The sequence below is a fragment of the Ascoidea rubescens genome (genome assembly GCF_001661345.1).
Source record: "Ascoidea rubescens DSM 1968 unplaced genomic scaffold ASCRUscaffold_9, whole genome shotgun sequence".
NCBI lineage: Eukaryota > Fungi > Ascomycota > Saccharomycetes > Ascoideales > Ascoideaceae > Ascoidea > Ascoidea rubescens.
In genome coordinates, this window is record NW_017962921.1 from 579,387 (window position 1) to 590,843 (window position 11,457).

Sequence of the window (11,457 nt, forward strand, 5' to 3'; positions counted from 1 at the left end):
AGCTTTTGCTTGTGATTATATTTGAATAAAAGTAAATATTCTTATTATGCTAATTTTTCTATTCTGTTAACCATTGTTTATAAATATTAAGAAACAATTGTAATGGTGATATAATAAACATTTTTATATTCGAGTGCATAAGTAAGTTGAATTTGTAGGGACAACAAAAAGGAGGCAAAGAAATATCAGACAGAAACACAGTTTTGTGCATTACTGTGTTTGTTTTTATAAAAGTGTTTTATTCAAGTTGATTTACAGAAAGATAGTTCAGCAATTTGATAAAGGACTCGACAGAAAGTAAATGATTTTGAAAAAACATTAAAACTATGGAAGACTATTTAGTAATAACAATCAAAATGCAAAACAAAGAACACAAAAAAAGAAACAAAACAAAACAAAAGCCCAACTCTGAACATATCAAAAGAAAGAAAGAAAGAACATGATTGTAAAAACTAGGTAACAATCTAATTGTTTTAATTATAAAATATTAAGCAAAACAACCCGAAATAGCAAAAACACATATAAGAAAAATGGCAGAGAAGTTGCAGAAAAGTTGGCAGCAGAATTAGAAGTGGAGCTAGAGCTGAAGCCTGTATTTGAACTTGATTCTGATTCTGATTCTGATTGCAACTTTGATTCTGAAACTGTTGGTAACAATATAGTTGAGGATACAGAGGAGTTTGTTGGGTTGGTTGATTTAATGTTGAAAGAAATGCAGACGTCTTTTTTGTACAGATCGACTTGATGGGCCAGGTATTTTGCAGAGCACAGATAGCATTCGAATTCAGAGTTCCAGTATTCTTCGTTGGATAACGCACAGAGACACTCATAGTAGTCGTTATCACTGAAGTACGAATCGCATTTAAAGGCAGCCAAACCTTCGAGCTGATAGCAAGCATTGGTGAGTCGATTGCAAAGAGTGGCATCAGTAAAGGTTGAGTTCTTTGCATCTGTGTTGTTGGTGTAATCCATGCACAATTCGTTTTTGATTATGTTGAGGGTCTCTTCATGAACAGTGTCGACACAGTAGAAGCATCTGTAATTTGCCTTCCAGTAAGCATCTGAAAGAGCACAGGCACAGGTGTAGAATTTGGTTAGCTCAGAATCGTCAGATAGAAAACCAGAGCAGTTTGAAAGAAGAAGTTGTTCACTATATTCTATACATTTGTCTGAGTATGTGCAATTAGAGCCTTTTTTCTCAGCCTTTAAATGAAAATAGCCCATATTAGAGAATGGTTTCGAAGACCCAAACTCAGCTAAATCTTCAATATGTGGAGAATCTAGGGACCTACCGAGCAACTTTTTAGATACCTGTTCTTCCTCAATAAAGGGCAATGAGAAGACTAGTGGAATCAACAGTATGATAGAAAAGCAGAGTGATAGTTTCATTGGTAAATTGTAGATTAACTGTATCAAAAGCGTAGGAAGAGACCAGTGTGTCTGTTATATGCAGAGTATCGAGAGGCGGTTGTATATGCCAGAAATATAATACGCTGGATGGAACTACAGACTGGTGTGTTTGGCTATGTTGGAAAGAGTTGTCAGATAAACCACCATCAGCAAAGCTATTTTTAAATTCTGGGGCTGTTCCTCACAGCACATTTTTCCGGTGTTGGAGCGTTTTCTGGCGGCTGTTCTGCTGGCCCAAAGGCCCTCTTCTGCTCTCAGCTCTCAGCTCTACACAGCATTGCACAATGCTCTCTCTGGTGCTGTGCTTCTCGATTGTCGTTGGGTCTGGGGTTATGGGGACAAGTGCTGTGCAACACCATAAGACCTAAATATAAGCAGCTTGTTTGCTTCTGGTTGTGGAATGCCACTTACCGATGTTCAGCGGAAAATCAGAGCCTACAGAGCCAGACTAGACTGGTTCAACGCAGAGCACTGAGAACAAACCAGTATCCACAAACCACTCATGCTAAACCACTTATGTTCAACCACTCATGCTCAACCACTTATGCCAAACCGACTGTGGACTGGAAACAAAAAAAAACAATTTAAACAAAAATAAAAGCAAGTAAAGGCTCTACATAAGACCCTGCATAGAAGTGCATATAACTACATTAACATGCATAAAGCTATATCTATTTCAGTTTATTTCAGTTTATTTCAGTCAATTTCATCAAGGAAAAATGCAAAAATATTTTTATCTGGGTTGAAAAGTAGAGAAGATCATCAAATTGCAGTGCTCCAGCTTTTCTTTCTTACAGAAAAGCACAGGAAGCAGTTTGTAGCAGTTTCTCTGTGTCTCTTCTTCAGAATCAGCAACATCAGGTTTGTGCTGCTTTTTATATCAGTTTTTATTCCTCAGACCTTCTCTCTGTTTCTTTTAGTTTGGGCTCAATTATTTGTGCAATTTATAAAATTATAAAAAATAGGTTGCTGGGGGACTGGATTGTTCGAAAACAATGATTCGTGTGATTATTTGCAAGAGTTTGTGCATTTGGAGACTGACAAAATTTTGGAAAGATTCCAGAATGTGGTTTTGAAAATTCTAAACAATATGGAATATTTGAATTCTGATGACGAGTATGCTCTCATTACAACTTGCATTTTAATTTTAGCTCTTGTCAATTACATGATTTCAGAACCGGTTTGAGCGTTGATTTTTTATTCATTTGAACAAATAGCAACTAAATGGTTCGTAAGACTTTCCAATAACCGTCAACTAATCAATCACCTGAAAACATTCATTTCTAAATCTACTAAATGCGTATAAATTATTGTTAGTAAGAGATAAGAATTAAGAGACCTATGGAGAGGAACCATATATAATTTGTCAGAGTTAATGAAAAAATATTTACAGAAAGATGATTTCTCGTAATCTTGGGTTGTTGTTTCTGTTTTTATTAAATAAATTTAGATTAACTTTTTTTTTTATAATTCGCTTTACTATATACTATTGAGACAATAATTCTCTAATTCTCTACTAATATCACTATTATATTTCATACTCTTCTACTTTCTTGGTAAGTAAGTTCACCATATTTCCACAACAGCCTCCACTTTTTTATTTTTTTAATTTTGGCTGCAACTTTTTATTTTAATTGCTGATTTCACAGCCTTAAATAATCTAACAGTCCTCTTTTGAAGTTTATTCACACTAAAAGCCCTCAATAACACCTGTCTCTTAAAAAAATTGTTTAAAAAACAAAAATTTTATATCTCTAATTATAACCATTTTCGTTATGCTTCAACTATACTTTGTTATTCTCAAACCATCTTTCAAACATTTCAACATTTCAAGTTATTAAACACTTCACGTTTTAACAGAATAATACTCGCCATTTAAGTTTGCCATTGTTTAAATTACCATAGATCTTTACATCTCAACCAAATCCCACTTAATAATTATTATTATCACTGAGGAATTTTTTTATAAACAAAATACTTAATGTCATTTTTATTGTTTATACATTCTTAATTTCATGCAAAATGCCTTCATTTTTCCTTTGTACTAAAAAAATTGTATGACCTAGTTCACTTTAAGAATTTAGTTTTCCATCCAAAACAATCACTTTAACTATCTTGGATTTACCAAAACTTTAATCGAACAATTTTGATTGAAAAAAAATAAAAAAAAATAAAAAAAATAAAAAAAACAACTTAGAAGATCGTTAAATCTTTGAGACACTAAACCTGTATTTAAACCTAATTACTATTTCTTAAGAGTTTCAGTGGCATGTTATAATAATGCTAAAGAAAAGGAAAAAAATAAATTAAAAATTAAAAATTAAAAATTAAAAATTAAAAATTAATAATTAAAAACTAAACAATTAAATAACTAAACACTTGTTTATTTAAATTAAAATATATACTGATTAAATAGCTTAGTTATACTGGATAAGTAGAATTTTTTTTATTAATCTTTTACTTTTTTCTTTTTTTTTTTCAACTAGAAATTCAAATTGATATCATAACTATTACTACTACTTTTAATTCAAATATACACAAAAATTATAAAATTATAAAATCATCAATAAATTTATTAAAAATCAGCATGCAAATAAATTTTTGGAGTTCAAATGATTATATAAACGACCTAATCTTAGAAATATTTGATTCAAATCCTGATGAAGAATCATTTTCAAAAGAAACAGAAACTTCTTTATCAGATTTTAATGATAAAGTTCAAAATGGTGAAATATTAGATACTGAAATTAGTTCAAAAATCATCATACTCTCAATTTTAAATCTTTGTTTATTTGAACCATTACAAATTAAATTGTTTGATCTCGGTTATATTGAATTTTCGATTGTTGAAGAATATATTAAACAGTATGAATCAAATGAGGACTATATGCAAAAAGTTCAAAAAACTTGGATGCCAAATTTAATTAAAGCACTTGAAGAAATTCTCAGTAATAATAAATCTGAATTAAGACTGAATTGGGAACACATCCAAGACAAAACACAGCTTGAAAATTGGGAAGAATCAATAAATTATTTAATCTTTTCATTAAAAGATTTTCTATGATTAAAAGAAAGAAAATTTTCTCTTGTTGCCTTTGATTGTTTTCAATTTTGATATCTATATCGATTTAATACCTTGATTTAATACATAGATTTAATAAAACCAAAAATCGAAAAAAAAATGAACAAATAAACAACAAGATAAATTAAAAAATTAAAATGAATAATATTATCAAATTTTTGCTGGGAAAAAACATCTTTTAAAATAGGATTTAGGGGTATTTTTTAGTAGATGAAAATAATTTCTTTTTCTTTTTTTAAGTTTTTCCCAAGTTACTTCTTCATTATTTACAATAAATTTCTTCAATTCTTGATTTTGGATCTTTGAATTGTTTTTTTCTAAATAAAGAATATTTTCTTCATTGTGTTTATTTCTCTCTTTTAGCAAAATTTTAATCTTAATTTCTCTTAAAAGTAATAAAATTAGAATAGCAGCAACAAATAAACAACCAGAAAAAATTTGAGTATTAATATAAGGATTTTTTAAAGAATAATCTCTCATTGCCAATGCAATGACTTCTGCTACTAAACAAAAAATACTGACAACAATACTGACATAAGACCAAGCAGCAGGAAATCTTTCAGGGGGCACACAATCAGCAGTTAGAGGGACATTCATTAAATTGCCTACACCAACAATTCCACCAATTAAAAAGGAGAAAGCAATTAACAGGGCGTAGGATTTAGCGTTGATCCAAAATGCGAAAATTAATATAAAAGTTAAAGCTTGAGATATAATTGTAAAATTGACTCTACCAATTTTATCAGCTATTATACCTAAAACAGGTCTACAAACAGCCTGACCAGTATTTAAAACAGCAATAATAACAGAACCTTGATGTTGGGATAGACCAATTGTGATTGCATAGTCAGATAAGGAATAAATAATCAAGATATAACCTAGTAGAACTAAACCAAACCAAAATGCTATAATTTGAATTGAAGGCTCATAAATGACGGAAATATCAAATATGATAAGGAATTGTTGTCTAGATCTTGACCAAGAAATTTTACTTTTGCAATAGTTTCTAGGAGTTATTAAGATTGAAGAGATTAAAGAAACGAAAGTGGTTACAATTCCAACCATTCTTAAAGCCCATTTTTGATCACCAGTTTGGTGGATTAATTTATTAGCAGCCAATGCAAATATTAAACCACCTAAACCAGTTCCAGCAACAGCGATTCCCATAGCTGTTGCTCTTTTTTTGAGAAACCAAGTAGGTAAAACAATTGTTGAAGGAATGAATAAGAAGGCAAATGATATGCCAACACAAACACCCTGGGATAAATATAGTTGCCAAATTTGAGTAGCAAAACTAGAAGAGATATAACCCAAGGCTTGCAAGAAAACACCTAAAAACAAAGTTTCATAAAAGCCAAAAATTTGAGTTGAAAGCATTGCAACTGGAGCTAGTATTTGAGCAAGTAGGACTATTATACCACCAATTAGAGCAAAGTCATATTTAGTCGCCCCATCAAATGTATTATTGTTAATATAATAGGATAAAAAGACACCAAAGGAAGCATTTGAGCCCCAAGTAGAGAACATTATAAACAAGGAGCAGATAGCACAAACCCAACCATATCCACCGTCTGGAGGTAGATCTAGATTTAATTCATTTTGTGAACTCAATGATTTTTTATCGTCAGAGGTATCTTTATGATTATTATCATTAATATTGTAAAGATCGTGAACATCTTTTGAATACACCAAGCTTAGTTCATTGGGATTTAATAAGTTTATGTTGTTGATATTATTTTTATCATTATTGTGAATCATAGAAGAAAGAGAATTTTTCCTTTTTAAATCTAGATTCGATTTAATAGTTGCAATTTTGATGGCATCTTGAAGTTCCAAATCCTTTAATAATAACTTATTATTATCATTTTGAATGCTTTTTTCGGCTAGAGTATTTTGATAATTTTCATCTTTAATTTCATCTATAAGATTTGTCAATTTCCTAGATAAAATTTTGGTTAATTTTTGAGTGACACTGTTGGTATCGTGCTGATTATCGTTGCTATTACCACTTTCATTATTATAACTCCTAACAGAATTAGTATCTTCGGAAAATGAGTCGGATACTGGAGAATTTGAGGGAGCAGTTAAATCAGATTGTTGTTGAATCATTGGAAAAATATAGAGCAGAGAAAGAAGAAACCATGGTCAAAAAATAAGAAAATTAGAACTCAGTCCAAGAACTTTCAAGCTTCTATACATAGCGAGAGAAATCATCCTTTAGAGCCATCTTGGATAATAAACCGGAAGTTTAAAATGATGGAAAGCAAAAAAATAAAATATTTATCCTAAAGAGGAACTATCCCGAAGCTAGGGCTCTAAGTCGATAAACAACGGATAATTACCGTTTTAGAACAGACGTGATCAGAGTGCGAGATCCGAGCGGGTACGAGCTACCGACCCTCGGGTCTTGATTGGAAAGAACGGTTCAAAATCATTCCATGCGTGCAATCGCAAGCGCGCATTATGAGTCACGTACATGTGCGTTTGCAGTTGCTCTGATTGGCTGCTAGAGCGGTTTCTAGCCACACCCGGCTTGCTGGGCAAGAAGTGGAGCTGCAGCAGACACATAAAACTGGCTCTGAAAAATCACGCTAGAGTTTTCACAGATGGGACGTTTGGGGCTCAGCAGCGCTGCTTAGCAAAACAGCCTCCAGACACAGCCCTGTGCGAGCGGGAGCAGCGTGAGGGCGTGTTTGGGACAGAACGCGATGCGCTGCAGCCCTCTGCGAAAGGGCTTTTGGTGGAGGTGGTGGATGAGCTGGGGAAAGGTATATATAGAGGCTCTTTTCTCTTCTTCCTCTGGAGAGTGCACCATCTTCTGTTTGTTCTGTTGCAAGAGCACTGGAAGAAGACTCTAACCACTGGCTGCTGTTTGTTAGAAAGAACACAGTCCAACCTGCTGTAGCTGAAGTAGGTTTGTTAAGCACCCATTCTCCAACCTAAAAGATAATGCAATAAGAATCACTAACCTTTGGGCATTCTGAACAACTTTTTCAACTTAGACTGCTTCTACCAAAATACCTTTAGAAACCCAATCAGCTTCGGGGATTTGTTCTTACCAGTGAACCTTCTTTTAAATTTTAGTTGCAATACTGTTTATTCAAAATCCAGATATATAAATCATTGAGAACAATAGCAAAAGCAATTCATTAATTTTTTCTGCTGTTTTTTCACTTATTAACTTTATCAGCTTTTTTTTTAATTTTTTTTTAATTTTTTTTTTATAGGGATATACATTTATATCTTTATCTAAAATGGCTACTATCTTATCAACATCTTCTTCTACTAGTCAAACTGTAGTTTCTAGTCGAAAGAATGTACTGAATAACTCCAATAAAAACATTCAAAATAGCCATACCAATCCCAAAAGTAACAATAATGATGAGATAAATGATGCTTTTGATGATGATAAAGTTATAACTTCAAATGATACTATAGATGAAATTCTTATAAAGATTTTAGACAATTTTTTAGACAAAATCAATTTAACCTTTGATAATTTAATCACTTTTTATAATGATAACAATCAAAATTTCAATGATTTTAATAATTTTAATAATTTTATATCAATAATTCAGTTATTTAGAAATTCACTATTTCAACAGACAAATTCAAAATTGCTGATATTAAATGATTTAATTAAAAATAATGTCAACCTCTTTAAAGATCTTCTAAACCTGAATATAATTTTAAATCCAGATAACCAAAATTTGTTAAACTTAATTCAATATTTAAATGATAAATTAATAAATTTCAACCATTTAATTTTAACTAATCAAATCAATGAATTTAATGAACTTAATCAAACTGACAGTGATGGTGATAATGATAATGATAATGACAATGACAATGATAATGACAATGATAATGATAATCTACTTGGTAATGAAAAAACTCAAATCAACTTTATTAAAAATAAAAAAACTCAAATTTTTTCAAATGCATTATCTGTAGCAAATCAAAGATTGCTACACTTCTATGAACTACCCTTTGAATGGAGAGAAAACCCTTATATAATTCATGGTTACAGATTTTATAACAAAAATTCAACCTGCCTTAAATCTATTCTTCATTTAAATCATAACGAATCCGCAAATATTTGGTCCCATTTATTTGGTTCTTTTTTCTTACTCTACTTAATGCTCATTCATTTTCCCAATAAATTATTTCAAAATAATTTCCATCACATTAATACCAATTTGATAATCGCTGTCTATGTTTTTTTGTTATCTTCCCTTAATTGTCTATTGTCTTCTGTTTCTTGGCACACTTTTTCTGCTACCACTAATTTGAACTTAAGGCAAACATGCGCTTGTATTGATTATACTGGTATAACAATCTTAATAACTTGCTCAATAATATCAATTGAAATTATCGCATTTGAATTCCATTATATTAAAAAGTTACTATTTATTATTTCAACTTCATTGATTGGATTTTCTGGTTTATTGTTAAACTGGAGCCCAACCTTTGACAAAAATGAAAACAAATTTCTAAGAATAGGATTTTTCTGTTTTTTAGCATTTTTAGGAATTTTTTCATTTATAATTCATTGTTTCATTTATGGATTTTTCAGAAGTTTTGTTTATTTTCTACCTGAATGTAAAAGTTTAATTTGGTATCTTATTGGTATTGTCTTTTATGGTTATTTGATACCTGAAATATGGAGATCCGATATTAAAATTGGTAAACTTTTATTAAACGAAAATTTATATCAATCTGAATTGGCTAAAATTCAAAATAATCTTCAAAATCATGACAATAATGATGATAAATTAAGTTTCAGTTGCTGTGAAAAAAAATTACATGAAACATTTTTCAAACTACAACCAATCAAGACTAAAAATCATGGAAATTTTTTTTCATTATGGTGGGTTGATTATATCTTTTCATCTCATAATTTTTGGCATTTATGTGTATTACTTGGAATTGTATTTCATTATTTTGCTTTAGTTAGTATGATTGAAAATCTTGAAGTTTCTTATTAATTTAATTTAATTTTAGATTTTTCTTTCTTTTTTTCAAAAATGAATATTGTGAATATTTTTTGAAATAAATCTTTAATTAATCACTTTAATTTCTAATCATTTTAATTTAATTTCTTTCATTTCAGATTGTTGTTTTTTTTACCTTTTTTATTGTTTTTTTCCATGTTCATTTTAACGTTTTAACTCATGCCTATTACAATTCATATTCTTAAGTATAAATTTATCTTCAACAGCTTCTATTGTTATATTTTCTGCTTGTTTTAAAATAAAAAAAATTTTATTACTCATTCATCTCATAATATTTCATAATATTCATTTTGTTTTTCTCTTTACATAAATAATAAAAGCCCTTTTAAACACGCTAGTTTACATATACGGATTTGTAGGAAAACTCTTATTAAAATGTATCTTGTTTCTGATTCGTTGATACTAGCTTATCTAAAAGCCAATTTCTGGAAAACGACTTATCAATAATATTCCATTGGAAAACACACACAATTCTGTGCAATGTCATTCAACGTTTCTTTGTTTCCCCTTTAATTCAGCCTTGTTGAAGTTTCTTTAGAGTTTTATTGTTCCAATATTGTTTATAAACCAATTACAACAAACTCTGTTTCGACCAACAATAGTTGTACGATGGGCGCAAAGCTCTAGAGAAGGTTTCCTGAAAACAGCAGCACCAGCACAAGATTCAGGCTTGAGACAGAGGTCCAGAAGAATAGGCTCTGGAAGAGAAGGTATTTGCTGCAACTATAACTCCAGCCCAGGATGGTTTTATTCGGTTGTGATTCTCTACAAATAATGCCCAGCATTCCAAACCAGCTTTGATAGCAAGCTCTGGTCCAGAAGCAAGAAGCTGGAAGAACAATCCAGCAGCTCAACCACCTCTGGCTCAGGAGCTGTTGCAGTAGCTGCTTTTCATGACCCAAGGCCAGCCCAAAGGCACTCCAGAAGCGATAAAAGGCACTGATAAACCCCAACTTGACACTTTCTGGCTGTTCTTTGCTGTTTGCTTTGGATTTGGACGTCGGCAAGAGGTTTCTTCTTTAAAATTGGGTTTTCTGGTTCAAAACCCAAATCCACTATCAGCAATGTTGACCCTCAAGTTTAAGTCCAAGTGAGAACTCAAAAAGGTTTCCAACTAAAAGGCACTTTTAAAAGGATGTCTTGTGGAATAAAACTGAGTTTGTCAAAAGAAATAAAAACAGAAAAAAAGAAAAGACCAAAAATATACATGTATGGCATCAGTGAATCAAACGAAATTTTTCAACATAGAACAATAAACGTCTTTCAAAAAAGATGAAAAGTTTAAACAGCAAATGTATAAAAACACCCTCTCATCGCCCACAATATTTTTTTTCACTATGTTCTGTTTCTCATTGATCTAAAGAAATTTTATTCAAAACAAAAATCTATTTGAAAAGTTAACAAAGAATTCATATTTGTTATTTTTTTCTACTTCTGAAAAGTCAAATTTTCATCTTCAATTTCAATTTTCAAAATGAATGATATTGACAAAGCAAAAGATACTATCTCTGAGACATCTAATAACAACTTTCAAATTCCCATAGGTTTATCTGAAAAGGACGAAGTTTCCAAATCAAGATGGCAAAACTTCAAAGATTCCTTTAAACAAATTGAATATGACAAAATCGATCCTAATATGCCTGAGCTTGAGAAAGCAATTTACGCTACTGCTCACTCTCCATTATCAAGATCATTAAAAAACAGACATTTACAGATGATTGCAATCGGTGGTTCAATTGGTACTGGTTTGTTCATTGGTTCAGGTACTGCTTTGAGAACTGGTGGACCAGCTGCTGTGTTAATTGGTTGGTTATTGGTTGGTGCCATGATGTTTTGTACTGTCCATGCTTTGGGTGAACTTTGTGTTGCCTATCCTGTCTCTGGTGCCTTTTCTGCTTATGCTACAAGATTCATATGTCCAAGTTGGAGTTTTGCAATGGGTTGGAATTA

General features: G+C 31.1%; 5 protein-coding genes across 5 annotated transcripts; 3 read left to right on the top strand and 2 right to left on the bottom strand.

Annotated features, from left to right (window-relative positions):
- Positions 1 to 477: 477 nt before the first annotated feature.
- On the bottom strand, positions 478 to 1,389 carry ASCRUDRAFT_8942 (uncharacterized protein; the record flags this gene model as incomplete). The annotated part of the gene is made up of 1 exon (XM_020195026.1): positions 478 to 1,389. The coding sequence occupies one exon, from the start codon at positions 1,387 to 1,389 to the stop codon at positions 478 to 480; it is 912 nt and encodes a 303-aa protein (XP_020046492.1).
- Positions 1,390 to 3,997: 2,608 nt separating this feature from the next.
- Positions 3,998 to 4,474, top strand: ASCRUDRAFT_8943 (uncharacterized protein; the record flags this gene model as incomplete). Its single annotated transcript, XM_020195027.1, has 1 exon — positions 3,998 to 4,474. One exon carries the CDS (start codon positions 3,998 to 4,000, stop codon positions 4,472 to 4,474), a length of 477 nt encoding a protein of 158 aa, XP_020046493.1.
- Positions 4,475 to 4,642: 168 nt separating this feature from the next.
- On the bottom strand, positions 4,643 to 6,067 carry ASCRUDRAFT_25571 (MCT family MFS transporter; the record flags this gene model as incomplete). Its single annotated transcript, XM_020189894.2, has 1 exon — positions 4,643 to 6,067. A coding segment is annotated over one exon (1,425 nt), but the record flags the coding sequence as incomplete, so codon positions are not given.
- A 2,357-nt stretch (positions 6,068 to 8,424) lies between these two features.
- Positions 8,425 to 9,480, top strand: IZH3 (Izh3p; the record flags this gene model as incomplete). The annotated part of the gene is made up of 1 exon (XM_020190677.1): positions 8,425 to 9,480. A coding segment is annotated over one exon (1,056 nt), but the record flags the coding sequence as incomplete, so codon positions are not given.
- Positions 9,481 to 10,862: 1,382 nt separating this feature from the next.
- Positions 10,863 to 11,457, top strand: ASCRUDRAFT_157351 (uncharacterized protein; the record flags this gene model as incomplete). The annotated part of the gene is made up of 1 exon (XM_020189368.1): positions 10,863 to 11,457. A coding segment is annotated over exon 1 (476 nt), but the record flags the coding sequence as incomplete, so codon positions are not given.